General features: G+C 39.9%; 1 protein-coding gene across 1 annotated transcript in view; it reads right to left on the reverse strand.

The window, feature by feature from the left end:
- The window catches only part of CNTNAP2 (contactin associated protein 2), a 1,011,284-nt gene that overhangs the window by 97,567 nt on the left and 889,323 nt on the right, over nucleotides 1-24,394 (reverse strand). Inside the window, exon 16 of the mRNA XM_030508582.1 lies at nucleotides 10,376-10,546. Coding sequence (XP_030364442.1) covers nucleotides 10,376-10,546 — 171 coding nt within the window. The remainder of the gene's footprint in view (nucleotides 1-10,375; nucleotides 10,547-24,394) is intronic.

The raw sequence follows: 24,394 nt of genomic DNA on the forward strand, positions 1-24,394 counted from the left end.
GACCTTTCAGTGTGCTTTTATATAATGTTTTTCATTTTGAAATTTTCAAAGTATCTTGCAGACCAAAAAAACCCCCACAAATCAGAACAAAAATAAAGAAAAAGGCTTTGTCAAAGTCAGCAAAGAGCATCCTCTGAAGTGCCTATCCTTCTCATATTTTTGATCCTTATTTTCTCCACCATTTAGTCTGCAGCCTGAAGGCAGTTGATTCAGTCTTTGCTGTGTGCAGTATCTATATCTGGTAGCTGCAAACTTGCACTGACATTTCTTTGCGAATGGACAGGGAATTAGATCTTCTGAGAGATGTTGTCCTGATTCAGCAAAAACTGCTGGTTTATTAGGCACATGACTGTTTTGTCATATTGTAAGACAAGACTGCACACAAATATATTGTTTTACTGTCTATTTAAATGACATGAACTTTAACCCATTATTGCCCTCCTTCCATGATATTTACACATCATCTTTCTAGTAAGATTTCAATTGGATTGGTAATTTCAACAGATGGACTTTCAAAGAGAAAGTCACAGCTTTCTGTTTAGAGGAACCCATTGTCTTCGGATTAATGGGAATTACATATGTTACTATCCTTCTTTCATAATTTTGCTTTATGACTCTTCAAATATATTTCCACATATATGGCTGTCTGACTGAATAGCTCGTGTTTTCTTGTTCCTTCATCGCCTGAGTTGGAATAGACTCCCTCTACTATAATAATTTTTAGCTAATAATAATCTTTGCTAATCATGCTGAGCCCTTGAAATTCATTATCCTCACCTGAGGTTTTAATCTTAGATATTCAATACATACCAGTTGACTCAGAAGTACTGTACTACATTGCAAGATAGTCCTGGGAACTGCCATAGTCTGTGATACCCAGAGGTCTCTGTGGGGACCTAATTGAAGATCACTGTAATTTTTTTCATCAACTTCAGTAAAAAAGAGTGTCGATGGACTGTAAGACTACTAGTTCACCGATAATAATTCATTTGTTGTCTGCTTCCCTTGATTAACCTCTAATGCTGAATACGTGCCTGTCTGGATGGTATTGGAACATAACACTGAGCTGGTTTGCTGAAGTTCATGCTCAATGAGTGATAGTAGGAGGTAGAGAGAAGAAATTAAAAAGTATATTAATTACCAGCAATGTATCGCTCACAGTAAATGTGTGTTTCTGGAGCATGGCACCAACACGGCTTTTGTTTGTATTCATATGGCTAGCAGATTCTAATAGTGCGTACTAAATAAGATTTTACTAGTGTGATCTGTATTTCTGGAGGCTAAAAGTGTGCATTACTGGAGTTTCCTGTATATTTCAGTTCCAAAATGTAAATCACAAAGCCCTGCATTTCCCATTTTTCTCCAGTACATGATTAGTCCTCTTGGATTGCATTAGGAAAGTCAAAGAAACTACAATTTGTTACAAGTAAATATATAAAGAAATAAAAAATTACAGGTCATTATTCTGCTAGTGTGTTGTCTAGTCTGCAGCATCAAGCTTCATTCTGTTGTGCACCAATATCCATCTCTATCTACATATTCTGAAACACCTGCAGGTGTGTTTCAGTGCTTCCCTATTGCTGTTTTACACAAGTTTAGCTAGCAACACAATTCCACCCTTCTGGTTTTCAGTATTTTAAGGGAATAATAGACTGGGATAAGACTATGTGGAGTAATTTCTTCAAGTGCACTTTTATAGCTGCACTGCTTCAACAATGCTAGTATTAAAAGTGGGCTATTCACTACCCACTAATTTGCTCCCAAAAGGTTTAGGAGTTGCATATAGAAAGAGGCGTATCTGTTAGATACAGCATGTCTTGGTTACAGCTTGTTCCTGGTAGAGAGTAATGATGTTAGTGCGCTGTTGTGTTTCCATGCACACACAAGATTAGATTACTCCTTTGGAGCAGAAGATAGGGCAGAGTTGTAATCCTTCCATGAGTCTTCCCTAGAGTGGTCCAACCTGCTGTCTGACTGCAGCTGAGGAGGAACTTCTAAGCACTGGAAACCTGTCTTGACCTTTTCCAAAGCACACAGGCTACCTGCAACTGGCTAAATGCTCTCCAGGGCAAGGTAGCAGAAAACCAAAACGGTCCTGCTTCTCTCACCTGTGGATGGACACCTATTCTCCTTCTACGGGCAGACAATTACACATGTAATTTGCTGTATTTTGGACAAGTGTAACTATACTGGACCTGAACATGAAGGGAAATCAGAACTGAATGCAGCACCTTTCTCACCATGAGTAAGCATCTGAGTGAGGACAAAGATAGGGAGGGATTCGGTTTTGGTAACAACTAAGAATCGGTTGCTTTTATTTAACTTTAAAATGAACTTGGCTATCAACCAGGCAATCAAACAGAAATACCAGTCTTCCTACACAGCAGATTAAATTGCTTTGGGGGATACAAAATATTGCATTTAAATGAATACTGAATTTTCTCGTAAAAGATCATGCAAAGGCCAAATATGCCCCAAGAAGGTAATTATTTATTAATTAAAGTAATGCTAATTACACTCCAGCTGTCTTGTAGATAAGCACTTGGAGACAACTCAGATTTTTATGATTATATTTTAGTTGAAATAGCAATTTTCAGCCATGGACATCAAGAATGAAAAAAACCAACATTATCAGTGCTGGGAATGAAAGCAAAGATATGTGAAAGGACTCGTTTTAAGGTCAACCATCTGATGGGTAGAGAAGGGCTTGGAAAAAACACCTACTTGCTATGAATACCATTTCAGATGGATGATGATACCTTGCATCTAGCCAGCCCTCTTCCAGTAACTACTTAGCTGCTTGGAAGGAAGGAAAGAAAGGTGACTTGGTTGAAGGTCTCGTTGATTTATCTCATGAGAGTTACTAAAGCTTAAAAAAATACAGTAGCAATATCTTCTGGTCTCTTTTGTGAGGGATGATTCACACAAAAAGAACTGTAGTCAGTGCACTGAGTGGAAAAGGAGAGGAGGTGTGTGTTTTCCTGCCTGTAGTGGGGTTAGAATATACTTCATTATATCCTTTTAACTGCAACATTTTACCATGAAACTGAATTGGTCGCATGCAACAGAAGACACCACAACAAGGGTGAAGCACAGACATTAAACCAGGGCTCTCCCATGCAGCATATAAAGCGGCTTGTATAACTGGTAGTTATTTTTTGTTGGATGAAAGGCAAAATAAAACCTGGTGTTAACGTTCATGAAATCAGATCATGTCTGAGCATGGTAAAGTATCAGAGAGATTTTGAGCAGAGAGAGCAGCTTCTTTTGCTATGAAAAATTGCTATGAAGTTGGCATGGTTCTAAAATGCTGAGCAATGGGTCTGAGTGCTTATAAGCAGATACAAAGGGTATCACCCCCTCTCTTGAATATATCGTATTTGAATGTCATAAAAATCAGCCAAACCTGTAAAGTGATCGTAATAAAAGCGGTAAGGGCCTGGTCCATGCCTGAAAAGTAGACATCAAAGACTGTCACTCTTCTGTGGTGTGACTGTGAGAAAGCACATTGCCTGTGTCCTTTCTTCCTCTTTGGTATTTGTTCCATATTCTCTAATTTGTGTATTAGCTGTAGGTTCTGCTGTAGATTGTGGTTAAGACTTCTAAAGGCATTTAGATGCTTGGGTGGTAGCTGCTAAAACACTTTTATGTCTAGGCAGGTGCTCATGATGATATGAATTTATTGATTTTTCTGCTTGGCCCTGTAAGCTTTTGTCATTTGTAGTGGCTATTTTATAAGCAATTTTTCATGGGCTGCTATTTATTTCTCTGTGGCTGTCCAGGGGGTCACTATCAGGCTAATGATCCTGTTGCACTATGTACTGCACTAACACAATAAAAAAAAGGCCATCCAAATATATGACTTAAGTTCACTTCTAATGTAGTAACTCTATATGAAAAGGGTGTATGTGAAATAGCAGGGTAGATGGACCGAGCTGACTGTAAAACTCTGGTTGTCTGTGACAGTGAGGATCTAAATTCAAGGACCCAGAAGGTCTGTTGCTGTCATGTGCCTAAGATGTCTAGTAATCTTGCACAGTATAGGAAATATTTACCTTCTGCATGAAAAAGACCAGCATACATGAAAAAGTTAACACAACGTATGTAGTTTTGGCATGTAACAGAAAGTAGACTGGAAATGAGGGCAAAGATCTGAGATGAGCTAGTGGGTGGTAGGCCTTGCAATGGTTTGCCATGTGTGGCATTTAGTGCAATACAAAGTTAGGGAGAGCTATACTTTCTGAATGCCACCCAGTTCCCACCTTGTACTGTATGTGAGCTATACCTGATTTATTAAGGCACTGCATATAAAATAAAGTGGCATTTATGGCATTAAGAAAAGCATCCAGCATCCTTGAAAGGAGAGGGATAATACTGAGGGGATGCTGCATGGTATTGTGCAGTGCAGGGTCATGAATGATATACTGACACGAAGGCAAACCAAAGCAGAGCAACCTGTACCCTGGCAGAGTCCAAGCTAAGATACAGAAGAGCTGCTGATGGCCTTAATTTCCCCACAGTCCTGTGCCTTGGATTTTCTGTTGGTCAGCTATAGCCAGTTCCCAGCTGAGATGCTTATTTACTGCCTTTGGCTTGCTTCCACATGCCAGCCTGGGCACCTATTCCCATCTGCTAGCTAGGAACAAGGATACAGGTGGGACTGTCCTTCTCAGATGGGCCATAAATTGCCCTGTTTGAATATCAGGCTTTTCCGCATCACCTACCTCATCTGAAAAGGAATCTTATCTTTAAAAGAATGGTGCTTGCAATTCTTCAAACTAGATTTTTGTTGTTTGTAACTTTCATATTGTCCTGCAATAGGATGAGAGTTTACAAACACTGCTGTAAAAACATTTGGGTCAAAGATTTCCCTGAAGAAATGTAATGTTTTCCCATTTAATGTGATAATTTCTTACTGGCCTCTGGGATGAAGAGATTCCTCAGTGTCCTATGCATTCTTTGACATCTGGCTAATGCAACATGCTCTGTTTTTCAGAGAAGTGACCTTCTGCTAGGAAAGCAAAACGACTCGATTAAAAGAAACAATGAAGGTCACACTGGTTTCCCTACCCAGCTAGAAAAGTAGAGCAGTGGAAAATGAAAGCTGCATTCACATTAACTGATGGGAATTTAAAGAGTATCATGTAGAAAACTCATAGATATGGAGAATTCCATTTCTCTGGAGAGAGAATTGATGAAGTCATTAAAATTTGTAAGAAAATACATTAATCAGTCATGTGTTAGAGCGTTCAGTCTGGAGGAACGAACGGTGTCTGGGCAGAAGCAAACAGCAGTGGGAATCACAGTCCCTGGTCTGTCACTGCTTCTTGTCTGATTTTGGAGAAGTTACTTACGTCTCAACTAAGTAGCCTCGAAACAGCTAAGCACAAGAAGCAGTGTAGGGCTTCTCAAGTGCAAATGCTAGGTATTAGAGTGCTGTCAGCACCCCTTGCCCACAGAGCAAGCAGACCCATACTGAAGCCTACCACTGCTCCCATGCAAGCTACTCCATGTAATCCCTTTCACAGCAGCCAAGTCCACTGATGACTCCTTGGGGAGACTTTTAGGGCAGCTAACATTGCAGGGGTTATCAGCCAGGTGACACCTCTGAATACAGGGGTTATAAGTATTTCTAGCTTTGTACAGTAAATACGTAAGAAAGTTCCTTCCTCTCTTACATGTCCATGCCAGGATCAAACACAAGCTGACCTTTATCTCTCTAAGCCTCCTCTTCTTTTTCTGTTGCAAAACTGCCTTGGCTGTTTACTTACTTCAGAATAATAACAGTGAGACACAACTCGTTAGTGCCTGTAAATTGCTTGGAGGTGCTGGGATGAAAAGTGCTACAGAATGAGTAGAGTGTTTTTTTCATTAGAATTATATGAGAGTGTCATTAAGGAAGTTTTCTGGAAGCAGTTTAATTCACCACAGGCTTTCTAGAGTAACAGCCCTGGGAATCTGACATTAAATAGTGATGGTAGACACTTCTTCACAAATTCTCACGAACATGGCCCTTCCAAAATCTGCTTTCAGGAATGCTTCTCTTTCAAAACTTGGGATTTCTCCTGATCAGAAAATTCAAATGTAGTCTATTTGACGAATACCTGACAGGTATGAAGTAGTTGGGTTTTCATAGTCGTAATTCTCCAGTCTTCTACCCATATCTTATTAATGTACTAAACCATACCTTTGGTCATTTGACTCTAGCCAGATACATTATTCAGCTGTATTTTAGGTAGCCCCTTGCCTGCTGCAGAGTTTCAGGTTAGGATCCTGAAGGCCTATTCTCCTGCAACTCAATGGCTTTAGCCAGGGTCCCTTATGCAAAGCTGCCATTGCCAGGGAGGAGTGGCTGCAAGAACCGAATGGGGAGGAGAGCTGAGAGTCTTCCAAGAACTCAAAATGAAATTCTTGGCATCTTTCACGTGGCAACATTCAACCCTGAAGTGCTTAAGAAACAAAGAGCATTAGGATTGCTGGTAAAGACCTGGAGGATCCTTTTTGCTATCTGATGTTGTCACTTCATAGGTGCTTTCGAGTACACGCAGGGGGAACAAATGAAGGGCTATGAGAAAGATGCCAAACAGTTCTTCAAAATGACATTCAAGCTTTTGGTGGATTGCTTTTATGAAAGGCACTGATACTAAATGGTCTGAGACTGTTGCGCTGGCAAGCTTTGTAGACAGCAGGTTACATACCTCTGAGTCCTAAAAGGGAGGTCAAAGTTAAAGAAGGAAAAAAATGCCCATGGCAAAGGGCATTGTATAAAAGGGCAATGTATAAATGTATACAAGAAGGCTTGTATGAATGAATAAAAAATGGTGTTCTCGATGTTCTCAATCATGTTTTTATAGGAAGACTGGATTTTAGGTTAAACCCTCCCAAAACTGTATAGGAAAGCTCTAAAAGTGAAACCATTGGGGGTTTTATCTCTTTAAGAAAACCAATTTTATTTTAAAAAGCATATGGAAATTCTGACAAGAGATGTCTGGTTTCTGGGAGCACTGCTTTAGAGAAAAAGTTATACTCATCCAGCCACCTCCTTTCTAAGCTATCCTAGGCACTGTCAGCTGACCAGACAGCTATAAAAATAATGGGGTTCTGTAGATTTACTGGTGTATGCAAAAACTGAGGCTTCAGGTAATTCTACATCTCTGCCAACTGTTCCATGAATGGTGACAAGTACAGGCCTGCCAGAGGAGCTGCTTGATAAATGGAATAACTAAAGACTTCAGCCACATTCATAGTAGCATTTTATCACTGTTTTTTTCATGACAGTCTTCCCTGTCAGCTGTTTGGAAAAGCTATTCCTTAAATCAAAGAAACATGTTCTTCCCTTACTTCCTGTATTCCACCTCTTCTCAGAGATGGCAATCTGGAGCTTTGCTGAAGGACATGAAGTTACTCTTCAAGATCCTGCAAATTCCTCTTCTTTTCTTATAAATCTAGAGATTTAGAAAATAATCTGTGCAGTTATTAGACCTTGAGAAGCTCCAAGACAGCACAACAGTAAAATAACTTCATGAATGTGCCCAGTGACAACTCTTGTGCTCGGAATCAAACATGCAATACCAAACTCCTTTCCAAAGACCTCAAGGTGAGAATATTTTATAGACAATGATTTGCTTCCCTAATGTATTCACCAAGTGCAACAAGCTGATTAAAATACTGGATATTGTAGAACCTTTTAGTTCCTGGTCTGTAGAGCTAAGCTTATGCACCACTAAACATGTATTACAGGTACACACAAGTATTTCACACGTAAGGGAAGAATAAATTAGAATTTGCACTTTCTGCTGTCAGGACACTGATTTCAAGTTTTCATTTTGGAACTGTGCAAAGTAAGGAAATCAAGAACAGGTTTGTATGAAGTCATTCTTCCTCAATGAGAAACGTACCTGTAGGAGAGGGCAGTGAACAGACAAAAGCAATGCAGCCACTGCTCAAAGTGCAGCAGCTTGCAGTAAATATGGGATGATGGCCACTATGCAGAAACTTTTAATACAAAATAGGCATTCTACTAGAGAGTACGATGGGTTAGCTAGAAAGCAGCTTGCCAAAGGGAACCTTTTTCAAGTTTTAGGGGCAATTCTGTAATTATCATACGGACTTAACTTCATGTTCCTATTAAGAAACAAATTCACATATTAATTTTATGGCACTTCTGTAGAGGGGAAACAGACTTCTTAGAAGCAGCAGAGTCTACTGTAGGCCATGTAAGGAACTTCTGAAATTCTGAATCTTTACTTTTCATTTGAATGAATTAAAAAATATAGCAAATGCAGACTAGAATGAAAAAGCCCCGTGAAAACTGTACAGAACAAACATTCATTAAATAAACATGTAATTCAGAAGAGAGAATAAGTTTCTCTTTGTTACTAAACCCACAGCATTCAACTCTTTTTGAGCTGTGACTGGTAGAAAGAACATTTAAGTCACAGAAAGACCTATTTTGTGGGGCCCTAAAAATTTTGAGCAGTAGTTCCCAGGAAAGAATGCAATTATATTGAATGACCTGCTTTGTACTTTTTAGCAAATACAGTCAGGATAGTTTTAATCAAGAGCATTTTATTACTTTAAGCAGCACTGGTGTGTTTGATCTCACAGAGTGTTTTAACAGAAGAAATTTCACATTTCTGCCTTCGAGAATTTGTAATCTAAGGTTAAGATTCAGGGACATGAAGCAGAGGTTGAATTTATGCATATGCAAGATCACAGCAAAGCCAGTGGATCTCAAGCACAGGCTTAAAATTAAACTTCTGTTTAATGATATTCTGGGTACACAGCCACAGGCTTTCAGGAGCTGGTGCATCTATTCAGTGAGCCACTGCAGAATGATTATTATTTAAACTGTGTTGAGTTCAAAAGAATTGTAGTCACTGCCAAGTCACCTTTATTCACTGTTACTGTCACCTTCTAGCTAAGTGAACAGAATGGCTCATCTCATAACTACAGTGGTTAACAACACCTTTCCATACAGTAGAAGAGCAAGAAGCTCTGGAAATGCCCACCTCAGCTAACTGTACTACTTAAAATCAAACTGAAATTAAAAATAGCTGCCACTTTATTATTAAAGAGCTGTGTCCCTTGTTAATACAAAAGAGACTATTCTCTGTGACTCAACAGGAGCTATTTTGATTTGCACCACTTGCAGATTACAGAAAACTGGGATTAAGCAACATCAACTAAATTCCTTGCAGAAAGAGTGAAAGAAGCTCTCACCCACTTGGAACTTGGCACTTTACTCCTACCCAGAGGGAGAATTTAGTTACATTTTAAATTTAGAAACCAGCTCCTGGTGGTTTCTAAATTTCTATGTTCCAATTTGTGTCTTTAGACTTCAGGAAGTGTTAAAAATACCTTTTTATTTTTAAATTACATGGGCCATATAAATCACATTGAATCTGCATAAAAAGATTATTTGGGGTATGTAAACAGTTTTTTCTCTTCCAACATTAGTGCCATTGGATGCTGACTTATGCGCATCAATATTTACAGCTGGGTCTTTGGCATTCACGAGCAGCTCCTGCAGCAAGAGGAAGCAGGAATGCTTTTCCTGGTGCTGGGAGGCAGCTTGCTGCATGGAGGTTACCCTGCTGCTGTAATGTGCCACTAAAGGCTGTAATAACAGCCGCACGTAGCACAGCAGGCCTGTCACCGCTCCTGTTTATGGCAGGGTAAACTGGTCGAGGGAGAACAAAGGAGACATGACACATTTCCTGCCCCGGTTCAACTGCTTCAATTTCACTAAGCAGAATTCAGGCAAAGCTGAGGATTTCAGCACATTCCTTGGAAAATTTGTCCCTGGGCCATTAAAAATGGTTTAAATAATAAAATCAACTTGTCTCTTGGTATCATTATGACCTCTTTTTTCAGATCAGCGATTTTATTAACAGATAATGCTGATAAAGATTTATTTTTATGAGATTCTTTAGGGCTTTTAAATATCATATGCAAGTTTTCGGCTCTTTGGCTCTTTACAGAGCTGATTAAGATGCTCTCTCTTTTCTCTTTCTTTCTCTTTTTTTCCCCTACTTCCAAACCAGCCATGAAATAAAAGAGAAAAGCAACAAAGCTGAAGACATACACTTTCAAGAAATAAATCTGGCATGCAATTTTGAAAAATCCTTTCAGGTCGGTGTCAACCAGTTCTATCCTTCTTTGTGCTTATCTCCTCAATAAACAATCAAAATATCCTTCAAGTGTTTCTCCCACATAAGGCAACTTGAAAATATGTCAAGCAGCTTGATTTGGAAGTTTTTCCCCAGAATTTAGTGAACTTACACATTTTCCTGAATGTTACACATTTCTTGAAACCTACTATCTGACATGAACCTGCTTCAGGTGCCAAGAGTGATGGGAAGCGCATACTTACATTTCAGCTCCAATTTGATAAAGTCAGTGTTCCCCAGATTCTCAAGAAACACCCCATCTGAAGCCGATGTTTTGAAATAGAAAGAGATGTCTGCGCTGGTTTCCCCTTGGAAGGTGGAGAAGTGAAGGTAGGATGATGAAGTAACAAAAGAAGCTGCATTCCAGTAATTCCCTGCATGGTATAGAGAAAAAAGATACATGTTTCAGTGCTCCACTGGAGCTGTCTGAAAAGTTGAAGCTCTTAACATCAATATATGCTACAGCATTGTCTATGCTGAAAAAAACCCCAAACACCTTGATTCTATTACCTCTTTTTTGTTTTTCTGGATACAGACCGTCAGGTTTCAGAAGGTAGAGCAAGTTAGTGGTACATTTATTTTCAAGTTCCTAATTTATCATATTCAGTCATACACGAATGCGTTGCTACTACACGTTTGGTATAGTAACATTGAATTCATAGGAGATTAGACAGATGGGCAAAACACTAATTTGGTGACTGCCTCACCTAAGGCATATGTTTTGTTTTCATACATTGCCTCACACGTAACTTGTTTTCAAATTTACTCTACATAACTACAACCATTTCTTCTGAAAATGTAGCCATGTCTATTAGAAGTCTATTAGTACGTATCACAGGAAAAATCCAATAAATTAAGCTAAGCAATACAGACACCATTAACACATACCCCTAGTAGTCCTCATACACATTTCCATTGGAAAAATATTATAATTAATAATAGTGAAGAACTGTAACAACACTTTAGCTAGCATGCCAGTCAACATTCTGTGCAAGGTAGAATTACACTGCAAAGACAAATTCATAAGATAAAGGAGACATGGTAAACCAGTGAGAGATTGAAAGAGCTAATTCTAGCTTCATCAAGATGCTTATGTATCCACATTCAGAAATGTATTAAGCTATCAATCATTACCTCACCACAGCTGAGTCCTTAGTATTCCAGCTAATAAACACAACAAGAAACTACTTTTCATTCCAGTCAAAACTCCCAGAGATGAGTTTTCTATTATCTGATTACTGAACTAGGTGATAATGCTATTATTTCTCTGGTTAGGACTAGATGAACATGAATGAGCATACTGAAGCTCCAGAAGCTCAACACTGCTCGTATATAACATCACTGGCCCACATGCAAGTCCAAAGTGTTATAATTTGTGTAATTTATTAATCTCTATTCAAATTTAAATTGAACAGCTGAATTAACTGAAGAAGGCTTTAGGTTTAAATGCATGTGTACTATTGCCTTCCTTATTTTAATCCCATCCCCTCCATTTAATTCTGCCTTTCTCAAGAATGCAGAATGAGAGGCTTTGGAAAAAGAAGCAGCTTTTAATTTACATTTACATTAATGCATCCTAGGAAAACTGTAACTGAGATTCTGTGTGTATGTGTGTGTGTGCAGGCACATGTGAGCAGTGCAAAGGGGATGAAAAGGGCATTCATAACATAGATACATAGCTTTGTGAATTAACCAGTTAGGCTATGTCAGCTGGTTTTCAAGATGTATTACTATTTACCCTACTTAGACAAACTGGTAATTTCCAGATTGAGTCTTATTAATAATTTCTATAAAAATGTCAATAATCTTCATATCATAGGCAAGAAAACTCAGCTAATTAATTGCAAAGTCTTGCTCTGAAAACATACCTAGTGATAAAGCAACGCAGATAAAAAAGGTCTAGAATTTTTTCACTCGTGCTCTCAGGTCTCTTTCTATCTCTCACTTTTCAGAGTGCTCCCTCACTATTAGGCTTGCTTGTGGTCTATGTGCAGGAGCGCTTTGTCTGTTAGCACAGGATCCTGAACACACTTTCCAACTTATAGATGTACCTGGACGTCTACATTTCCTTCTCCTGGGTGCTACAGATATGCTAGATGCTGGCAGACTCTCAAAATAGGTTTTATTCCACTTACTGAATAAAATCACGTGAAGTAAGTAGGACTTAGACAAAAAGTCAGGAATATATTAATGCAATCCTCGTTAAGGAGCTAATTCAGCTGCCCTGAAAAACCTTGTCGAAAGCTTGCATATCTCTCTAAATCAAGTATTTTAGCCCCTTGCCTTTTCATTCTCTGAATATTACCCAAGTTATAAGCCTAAACAACAAAGAACACAAAATTCAAGTACTAATGGAGACAAATATCTCTTCATTGAGAAGGGCTCCCCAGCCGCCTCACCACCCCAAATACCAGGGCGAGTATGCAGCTGTGTCACCATCCAGCCAAACAGTGCAGCCGCAATGGGCTCTGCTGCCAGCCTTCCTCCTCTGGCTGAGGATGCTGGTTACAGACCAGCATCATCCAGCCAGCCGTCACCGCACACAAGTCCCATGTTCACACTATACTTACACCTTTTGTGAGCCTCACACAGCTAAAGAACTACAAGCTAGACACCTACCTTAACTAATCACTTCCACTGATGCATTGACAACAGCTTCGTTGACAGGATCTTATGCTTTTTGCCAAGTCCTGGCACCGTGAGACCCTAGTCCCTTAACTGTAGCTTCCACTGCAATACAGGATATTATTATTATTATTACTATTGCAATCCAGTAAATAAGAGTAGGACCTGCTACATGAAACTATTTTGTAGTATTTTATCTTTTTAATGATCTCAGAAACTTGAAAGCATTAAGCGTAGTTTAATGTAGACTCAGTCTGCAGTGCTGCGACTCTCTGGGTTAAATACTTAACCATGACAGTGCATAACCAAAGTGCAGGTTTGCCTTTAAAGGGAATTAATTTTCACTTGTATGCGGCCATTCCTTTGTACAGTCAGAGGAGAAGATTACACTTTCTTAGTTTTTAAAGAAAAATATAGATTTCAGAGTCTTTAGGACTCGTATTAGCTGTGGGTTTATCTAACAGGATCCAGCCATATGGCTAAGAATGTCAAACCGTCACCACAGTACAGTTCCGAGTAGGACTACCACTACTGAGTACCCCTGCAGGGTCAGGCAGATGGGTTTGTATTGAAATGCATGTGGCCATTTTGTTGAAAGAAAATCAATCCATTTTTATTTAGTCCTACATCTAATCTACTGAAGAGGTCCCTCACTAAGGAGGGACATGGCATTTCAGATGCTGTGATCTGACTCTGCAGAAAGCCTTGGCTGCAGATACTTGCAGATGCTTGCTACTGGCAAGAGGATAAATACAAACAGTGCAGACTGAATGGGGAAACCTGCAGCTTGAGAGAGACGTTTCAAAGACTATTCATAACAAATTCTTATAAAGATAAAATCATGTTTTCACACATTGGTACACATTCATCCCAAAACTCTTTCAGAGGAAAAAGACATTTTATTAAGAATACAAGAGAAATGTTTTGCTAAATGTACATAACGATTTTTATCACCAAATAGTATCTTTTGCTAAGAAAGGGGATCCCTCAGGAAATCTTGAATAAAAATCCACTTTACACACACTATTATTGTTGCTTGCTAGGAATCTTTGTCAGTCACTATGCCTCAAAATTTCTTGGGCACATTGTCACACTCCTTTCCTCAAATGGTTTGAACATATTGATCCTACAAGCATTTTTCTCCCACTTTAGGCTTAGCAAGAAGTAAATGGAGGAAATTGAGGCTGGGATTTAAACTGCAGAATAGATGTTATGCAGCAGGGACACCAAACTAATAGGAAGTGGGAAAGGGAGTTTATTTAGAAAGAACACCCTAAATGCTAAGTTTGTAATCCATCCTGTTAATAACTATTGTGTCATGATTATTGCCTACGAGTAACAGGACCTTACAAAATGGTATGCTTATGGGACATGATTGAGAAAGCCTTGCACAAAAGGTTCTGCTTTGTAAGAAAGTCACTCAAGCTAGGAGGGACTGTAGTTTTCAGGGACGCAGTAGGCTTGGAAACATTAAACTGGAGAAGGCAGAAGGGCTTCTATTTTGAAGATCATCCTTTTTCTTGCCCTTCTCCCTCCAGAGAGCTAAAATACTATAACAGCTAAGGAGAACTTTTATTGTACAGAACAGTCTAAAAAAATAACATTATAATTTCATTTTCTTCTTTATAACCTCATCTATAATTCTGTAAACCAGACCACAGCTCTGTTGTGTAACTCTGCTGTTTTAAGCTTCCCTAGCATTTAAATTTGATTTAAACCAGTTAAACAGGTACAGAGCATGCTGCTGTCATGGAAGCACAAATACAAATAAATCACAACACCACACAACCCTTCTCAGACATTTGCAACCCAAGACAAATGTGGAGATTCCCAAAACATGGCTGCGTTTCTCAGAAAGCTGCATGTTTCTTGGTGATGGCATTAAGCCTTAGGACATGGGGCATGCAGAGGTAGGCAAGGGAAGAGCTGACCACAGCCCCAGAGGAAACTCTGTCATGGATGTTTGCCTGGATCCAAGCAGGGGTCAGAGCAATAGCTGTGCCAGAGGTGCTTCAATACACCACATAACACTTTGTGATTCTGTTTTCCATTTGTGTCAAGGTTGCTCACAGCTCTGGTTATCTGCTGTGGAAATTAAAATCGAACTCATTAAGCTCCTGCAAAACAGCCTTACCTCTTTCTCATTAGTTTTGCTAACCCTGAGTTACTGTGTTTGTATGGTACAAAGTGTCTCTTCTACTGCTCCATAAAGACTCACTGCACTACAATTACAAAGGTATGATTTTTACAAGAAGCACGTTAGTTTGTAGCTACAAGAAATCAGCCAGACTACAAAGATGAATGAGAAGGGACACCTTAAATCTCAGATAAAAAGCTGAATAAAGACTTGAAGATTTTTTCCCATTAAGTCCCACCTCAGCGAAGAGATGGAGGTGGTTGCCATAATACTCATAAGGATAAATTCTCCTTGTCCTTCGTTATGCAACATGGGCCGATATCCTTTACTGAGAGGTAGCTCTGTAACTTTATAAGAGTCACTGGGCTTATAGCAATCAGCCTTCCAGCTTCTCCCTTGCAGTATTTTTGTCCAGAACTCCCTTGCTAGCCCCCATCAATATCTTGTTTCTTTGCGTGATTGAAATTCATGCTTTAACACCATCAATTTCACTTTTACATTTAAACCCCATTGAAATGGATAATGGCAATAGCAGAACTGTAAAAGACGTCAGTGCTTTTAGCCCTGCTAGGCAATAGCACTAGAGAACGAATGCTGCAATGTCAGGCAGCTCTTATGTATTACAATAGACCAAAAACCTCCAGGGCCCTCATCTGCAGCAAAACAGATTTTCTATCAAAACCATTATGTGAATAAAATGTAAGAATAGTCTTATATTTCAGAGAAGATGGATGTGTGAATGGAAAACTGTTCCGTACCACAAAGTAATGGTTTCAGATTATACACACAATTATGCTCAACAAATCAAGTTGCTTTTTTTCTTTTCCTTTCTTCTTTTTTCCATTCTGGGAGAGAGGAATCTACGCATGCACGCTCAGAGCAGTTTCAGTACCAGTACAGTGACAATCGTAGCTTTGATTCAAGTCTTCAGATCTGCACCATGAATGGAAATAGCCTAATGAAATCCAAATTCGTTGTTGGACTTTATCCAACTTCACTGAAATAAGGGACAAGAAGGAGGAAAGATATTCCAATAAAAAAAGAACGTCACAAGTTATTCAGGAAACAAAAGAAAAGCCAAGGAAAACTGGCAACATCTCCCGCACTAAGTTGTACCTTATTTTGGAAGGTGTAACTGCAACCTTCAATCAAGGCAGGCCCTCTTCTGCCAACAGCACGAATCTGAGTGGGGCTGCAAGCACAGGTGCAGCCTGAGCAGGAGGTGTGTGTGTTGGGGGAGAGGAGAACAAAGATGGCAAGCCATGAGCATCCCAAGTCCTTTTCCAGGAGGACTACGATGCTAATGGCTTCTTCTTTCTCACTGAAGTATCTATCTGCTTGGTGTAATTTTTGGTTGTGCTACCACACATTCAGACCTTTATTCTTTACTGGTCTGCAACTCTCTGCCACATGTTTTACTACACTACATCAACATTCACTACGCTTAATGTATATATAATTTACTATATGTGGTAAGTTTTGCATATACTACTTGATTTCTTTGGTAGCTCTGAAATCAGTTTCACCCAGTTCCACTACTGAATTTATCTGATCATTGGTGAGCTGTTTATAGCCCTGGGATCCTGTATCAGTCAGTGCTCAGGCCTATATCAGCCCATGCCTGTATTCCTCTGCCCTGAATCCCATATTCCCACTTTTCAAGATGGCTGCTATCATACTGGGTGAGTATTCCTCTGCATCGTACCATTATGTTAGTCATCAATATCTCATTCTGCACAGAGTAACTACTTTTTGCTAGTATCTATATATAAGATGTGGTTATACCATAAGAAGATAAACAAAAATAAACCAAACTATGCATAGCCCTCTGCCACTGGAAAAAAGTGGTGTTTCAGCTAAACCAAAGCTTGAGGCAGGGGCTAAAAGAGTGCAAGCCTGGCACGGCTGTGGCCTTGCATCCTTAGTACAACAGCCACAGACTGTAGCTAGAGATTGCAATACTGTGCTTACGGTTTTTAACCTCTTCGATTTCTATACTACATCTCAAACTCAAAGTAATTCCTTGAGGCTTCTCTCCTGGAAGTTCACTGCATGTATCTTTTCTGAAAATGAGATCCTGAAAAAGGTTGAGTGCCTCTGCACACCTGGGTGGTGATCTGCCACTGATGTCCTTGCCTCCTCCAGCGGCGGGAAGGTTGGCTGGTCTTCATCCACAGCCCTTTGACACCTCTTCTTTTACTGCAAATGCCAGAAGTCCTGCATGCCTGCCATTGCTGTGACAATGACTGATCTCATTATACAATCTGTCACCTTTTCACACAGGCCCAAGGTCTAAAGCCTCTCTTTTATGCAGAACAAGACACTGGGGAGAAGGTAACTGCATTTCAGGAATTACAAATGCAGGCTAGCCTTAAATTGCTTATTTAGAAATTAAAGAGTCTCTGCCCTATTATCTGGGATCAACTTGAGTACTACAGTCAGTAATGAAGGATGCAAAGCAGCTTACATTCAGATTGCAGCAAGATGGACAGCAGTTTACCTCCTTGCTGTTATAAATTACCTGTTTTCATAAAGATTCTCAAGTGACATAACACAAGACATAGACCAATGGATATAAACAAAAAGTTTGCTTTACTCTGCCAGTCACTCTATTTGCTGAGTGAGGGAAAAGTGCAATCACATCACTGAAATGTGGAGTCAGTGAAACAGGTTCAGTGATGCAGAAAGATTTCCAGCACGCGCTCTGTTACCTGCAATCATCTTTGGAAGATCATTTTTCAGAAGTCTTGCCTCCTGGTCACAATACCTAGTCACGATGCATACCATGTCACTGCTGGCATCATTACTTTCATCCATCTAAAGAAGGAAAGGTCCTGATCTGGCATGGTTTACAACCTGGAGCAGTGTAATGTGCTGATGGAGCTTTAATGACGCATGTCAACTGGTGTCCTTTCAAGGGAATTTTCTTAAACAGTAACTGACCTGCGAACATCAGCCTGATCACCCCTGTGCCACAGCCAACACAGTGTGTGGGAACCCTGCCATGATGCCAAAATGGTAAACATTAAACACAGGAACCTGCTGCTGTCCACAAGCCATGTTAGTAAGTATGAGGACCTGGTAGCCACATAGCTATTGGCGGGTGTTTATAGCTGTGCAAAGCAATTCTAACAGCTTACAATTCCCATCTGGTAACACTGGTGGTGATAATCACTGTATGCCTAGCGTGTGATTGTGCAAGATGCAAGGCAAAGACAAGGACAATAATGCAAGAAAACACTGACCTTTCTGAACAGCTCAGTTCCTCTGTGGTACTAAATTTATTCCCTGTGCTGTGGAGGTGAACTGCAGTTCTCAGATCCCTCCTTTCTGCTCTCCAGATCCCTGGCTAGGTATGCGGACAATGAGATGCACTCCAGAGTTCAGGAGAGGCATAGAGCCATTGCACTGGCCCAACACCATGTGGACAACATATCTAGTAACCATTTCTACTAGTGCTATTCCCACTTGCTACCCCTGGAATTAAGTTTTGTAAGAAGAATGTACTAGGTTGTACAGTACTCTATGTACTCTATGTAGAATGTACTCTATGCAGCTTTCCCCCTCTACATTTTCTTATTTCTGGAGGAACATTTCTATGCTTAGGGTGACATTTGTGTTCCATGTCTGGCTTCAAAGTCATTGGTGTTTGGCTATGGATCTGGCCTCACTGTCCTGGCTATCTTACCATCTGATTTGTCATCTCCTTGAGCAGCTCCACTTTCACAACAGAAAATGTTCTTCAGAATTAAAATGTAAGATGCAATTTAGTCTTGATGTAGCACATTAACTATTCTTCATGTCATTGATTCCAGAATTACCTGTTATTCACAGAGATCATCAAATTATTTTGCTTGATCTTCTATTACTAGATGGATTTCAGAGCCTTCTGAACTAAAACTGAGAATATTTAACTCACAAGATATGACTAGGTCCTTTGATGAATCATGGTCCTCCGAGCTTTGATGAAACCTATGGCTAAAACCATTTGCTTGAAGTATTAATTTAATTCAGCAGGTGCACTACTAATACAAAAGTTATGCTATTCTACTGTTTATTTGTTGAAATATACTTTCAATGACTCCTTTGTTCATGTCCCAATCCAATTCCACAGAAATGAAGAAATACTTAAGGTGTACATGAAACTTAAGAAGTAAAAGTCTAACCTTCATTCTCATGGTGCCACTCCGGTTTTACATAACTGTAACGTTATTCCTGGTCCAACTTTCCATAATTTATTTCCTAGGCATCAGGTTTTTACTGATGTTTGCTATTTATACTTTCTAGGCCATCAATTAACAGCAGTTGTGGAGAATGTGAATTCTAGAGATGGACATCCTGTGCTGAATCCAAACAGCCAAGGGCCTAATACCTCTGTGGCCTCCCAGTCTTAGTCTCCTTTAGGAACTGAGGAGAACCAGTGGAGTCTATGTTATGGTACCATTTCACCCCAGATGTTGCCTAGAACATCTGCTCTATTATGTGCTTTGGTCATGAACATACACCTTGAAACGCCTATGCTGATCTAGGCTTTTCCCCCTTCAGTGACTAATATTAGACTTTGCAAGAGGGTCTTTGAAAAGTAATTTTATGATTCATTTCTATATCATCTCTGGCAGAGAAACTTCTCACATGGCTGTATTTGAGCCTTTCTTCCATTCACTGCTTATTTCTTAGCTTTAAAATTACCCATTAAGACTACCACTGTTCCCAAAGATCTTACTGTGATCCTACTAGACCTTACACTATCTCAGCAGTGTTCGAAATCCAAGAATGAAGAGTACTCACAAAATTTCAGTTTTATAAAGTTTCCTGTATTAAGTGGTCCCCTAGAGCTTTGTGCCTGTCTATATTCCCTTTATCCAGCTATTTCAGTCTTCACATTACCATTAGTGCCATTGTTAATATTGTTATCAGAGAGTAAAGTTACATGGGCAAAGGTGAGCTCACTGTAGAATTGCATCTGTCAGGCACTTGAAGTGCCTCGTGCTCCTTGGCGAGGCACTTTTCAAATACCATATAGGTGAGGCAAGCAAATACATGTAGTGTAATAGCAAAAGCTAAATCAGAACACTAAATTCTTTTTAGACTAAATAGGTCATTGTATGGAGAGAGAAAACGGGATTTATTGCACTCCTGTTGCAGCTAGGCATAAAATTCTTATGGACATAAAATGTCACTCAGCAGCACTGAGACTGAGAATCTTAAGTGTATATATATGTTAAAAATGCCCTTATGAATTTAATGAGGATTAAACCAACCAGAGTTTACAGATACATATAAAAGAAAGACTTATACATAGCACCCCGCAACAGAGAATTATTTGCTTTAGCATTTAAAAAAATTCTAGTACCAACAACTTCTGTCAAACGTTTAACTTCTCTAGAGACCCCTTCCGAACTAAACCGTTCTGTGAAAGTATGAACAATGAACAGGAAAAAGAAATCTGGTTCTGGCTTGAATGAAAATGACAAGAAAATCAATCTCATTGAAAAAATGAAATAAAATTAGTATTCTGGGGGTGAAATGGTTTGTGAAAACAAACACCCCTCTACATCTACAGGAGATCCGATTCTGACCTCTTTCACGTCATTCTGGCATAGCTCTACTGTTCATGGCATCACACTCAATTTATACAAATCTGAGAATTTACTCAATGCTTACTTCCCAAATCTTTTCCATCTCAGCCAAAATAATATGCAATGAAAGAAAAAATGAAGTGTGAAAAAAAGATGTCTCAGAAAGAAAGAGATCTTTCTTTCTCTGCCATTTCTTTCCCTCCCTCCCTTCCTAGGCTTTCCCATCCTAAATATCTCTCTATTGAACAGTCATCCAGAAATTTGGACTAGGCATGTTTCACCTGGCATATAACAATAGAAGACTGCAGAGAAAACCTGCCTTAAGACATTTTACAAAGTGTGGCACAAAGTGGGAAAAGCATGTATATCTAAAATTAGAGTACCAGAACACAACAGGAATCCCTTGCACTGAAGGTTTTTATCTGAATTGGAAGGATGACTTGGGGTAGAGGCACTATGCCATAATCCAGGCATCCTAAATTCAATTTCTTGGCTCTGACATTCTTATCACACATGACCCTGGCCAAGTTGTTTATGGCTTATGGCTCCAGAGTTCAAGATGTGTGAGGTGAAGGAAATACCTATTCTCTCTTTTCCTTTATAAAGTCTTTCTGAATCTTGATCTTGTAGGACCGTGAATACACACAGCAAACTGTGGTTGCAATCTTAGGCTGGAAGAAGCAGCTTTTCTTATTGAAGCAGAGTACTGAACTTGGGATTTGAACACACTGCTGTGATACAAGTGTTGACAATAATTTTCCATAAATTTACTCCTTACCTTTCATATTATCGGAATGCACTGCTGTTGTGTGAAGTCATTAAATGAGTGTCAAAACATATTGAAAATAGAGAACACAGTTCTTAACATCGTTCTGCCTGCTTGAACAGCAACATACCAATGTGGCAACAGCATTTATGGATAAAAAAATCTATAGATGCATAAATAAAAGATCTATCAAAACTTAAAAAGCAAAGATGAGAAATATTTCACTATGTGTTAAGAAACGTATGTTTCTTCGCAGTGCTTTGTAACCCTTCATGAGTGTCATTTTCTCGTGATGACCAACATACCCATCATATCACATTACTTGTTACAACATTTCTTTCCAATATAAATATTGTCGTGATTTGAGCCCAGCTGGTAACTCAGAACCATGCAACCGCTCACTCGCTCCCCCCCGCCTTCTTCCCTCCCCTGCTCCCAGAGGGATGGGGAGTAGAACGGAAAGAATGTAACTCCCACGGGTTGAGATAAGAACAGTCCAGTAACTAAGGTATAATACAAAACCACTACTAATACCACCAGTAATAATAATCATAAGGGAAATAACAAGGGGAGAGAATATAAAACTAAATGGGGAAAAGGAAAAGAAAACAACAAACAGCAGTGATGCACAATACAATTGCTCACCACCCACTGACCGATACCCAGCCTGACCTGAGCAGTGATTGCTCCTTTCCGGGTAACTCCCCCCAGTTTCTATCCTGGGCATGATGTGCTGTGGTATGGAATACCCCTTTGGCTAGTTTGGGTCAGGTGTCCTGTCTCTGCTTCCTCCCGGCTTCCCGTGCCCCTCCTCACTGGCAGAGCATGAGACTGAAAAAGTCCTTGATGGGAGTAAACGTTACTGAGCAACAACTAAAAACATCAGTGTGTTATCAGCGTTGTTCTCAGACTAAAGCCCAAACACAGCACTGCACCAGCTGCTAGGAAGGAGAAAAATAACTGTTACAGCCAAACCCAGGACAAATATAAATACAAATATAAATATAAATGCATTTAATAAGTGACTGATCATTGAAGATTGCTGGTGAATTTTACTGAGGCTCTGCTTGAGCCTCAAAGGCCACTCTATCACTTGTGATACCATGCAGCCCAAAGCAGAAGGCGCCTTAGGACTCCACTTATCAGAGAAATAACTGTCTGCCATGGCAGATCTAAACTTTTTGAAAGGGAACATCAGTCATGCTTACTATCATGCCTACTAGATCAGGCATTTGGTGCTGAGAAGGAGTTCAGGCTACACCAAAGGAGAGCAGCTTTGGTCTGTATTTAGTCTAAATAAGAAACTACTCCAAAGGTGTGAAGAGAGTGGGCTCCCTGATACCAGAGATGTGCTTCGCTTTGATCTACAAAGTCTTTCTTCTTCTGCCAGAGGAAAGAGCTGTATTCTGACACTGGCTTTTATAGTTTTCTTCATCAAGAAAAGATAGTCTTTATGAGTGACAGTCTGAAGTTGCACAAAGGCAGAAATGGACCAAAATCTGCTTGTATTGGATCAACCAAGACTTTAAACATACAGTTAAAAGGCTGTCTTGGAGATAAAACCTGACTGCACAGAAATTGACATGTATCAGGACCTGATGCAGGGAAACCACCTAATTCCACAGGAATTCGTTGTTGCATGACAGTCTCTGTTCTTGAAGGAAATCCCCTGAAGGACAGAAACCAGGGCAGTGTTTCTCTAAGGAAACACTGACCCAAGTCAAGAAATGCCTAGGAACAACATGAAAGCTAACCCTGGAGATGGAAGCACTTGAGCTGTGTGGGTGCACCCAGGCCACTGGAGCATGTACACCTATCCAGGCACTGCGGTGAACGGCTAGTGAGTCCAGAGCAGAAGCTGGCCAGCACAGCCTTCCCATACCCGGTTACACCAAGCCAGGCTCTCTGTGTTGTGCTGCACTGTTGTCATTTACCTGCACCAGCTTGGCTGGAGTTCCTTAGTGCATATAGTGCTGCACTGTGCCTTGTGTACTTAACGTATGCCCGTACTAATTCCTTGACCGCAGTGTGACACTCTAAGTGGGGATGCTCTGGCTCAGATTCATCCTTGACCTTAGTCACTAGAGTGAAAACTGATCTTGAAAATCAGTTGAAAGCAGCCTGTAACCAGCATTGCATGTTTCCTGTGTAGTCATTCACAGGAATGACTAACAATCACAACAGCTGGTAAACTAGACACAAGATGGCAAATCTTGGTGATACCAAGTCTGTGCATGTGATGGTGGGTCACCTTCTCAGCCATCTTACATGTGTGTTTGCTTAAGAACACACTGAACAGAGCATTTGGCTTCAACCATCACTAGCTCTGACCTGGGGATACCTCCTCAGGTCTGCTGTTGTACTGTGTTTATAGCCACTTGTTTCTGAATTTCTACGTATTCTTTGGGAGCTCAAAATACACATAAATACAGGTTAAAATAGAAAATTTGATGAGGAGGAACCAAATGGAACTCTGCTTTCGCACTGAATGAAAAACCGACACCCCTGTTGTATTATATTGTCTCAGTGCAAACAAATAGTTCTAATATATATTATTATGTACTCGTGTCAGTATTTGTCAGCAATCCAGTCTTCTCATTTTGCTCTAGATATAATACTCTCACATCTCTTCAGTGCCAGCACTCAAAGGCAAATAATGTAGTATCAAATAAAGAGAGCCATTCTCCCCCCATGCTCCTTTTTTTCTTCTCCCTCTTTCCTTCCTTCTCATTCCCAGAAAAAATCCTACCCCAAACAAACAAATCAGAAGGAATAGAGTGCCAGCTAATGATATATTCAAATTTGCCTTTTTTTCCCTGGGAATACCCATTAATGATAGATTTTTTTCTGGGAATGTGAACGAAAGAGTTGGCCAGCAAAGGGTTAGGAAAAAAGTAATCTCAGAGCTCGGTCTCTGCTAAGCTCACCTTGTCATTTCTGATTTCATTACTGAGTTTCAAGCAGAACGGTTCAACCGGCAGAATGTCCTTTCTCTCCCATTTGCTGAGCACAGTGAGACAGCTGCCGCGAGTGCTGAGGCAATGGGGCTGGGAACAGGGTGCCAGCAAAGAGGATTACTCCAGCTGCATCTAAAAATGTATGAATTCTGCAGAGA

This window comes from Strigops habroptila, chromosome 1, assembly GCF_004027225.2.
Source record: "Strigops habroptila isolate Jane chromosome 1, bStrHab1.2.pri, whole genome shotgun sequence".
In the NCBI taxonomy this organism is placed as follows: domain Eukaryota; kingdom Metazoa; phylum Chordata; class Aves; order Psittaciformes; family Psittacidae; genus Strigops; species Strigops habroptila.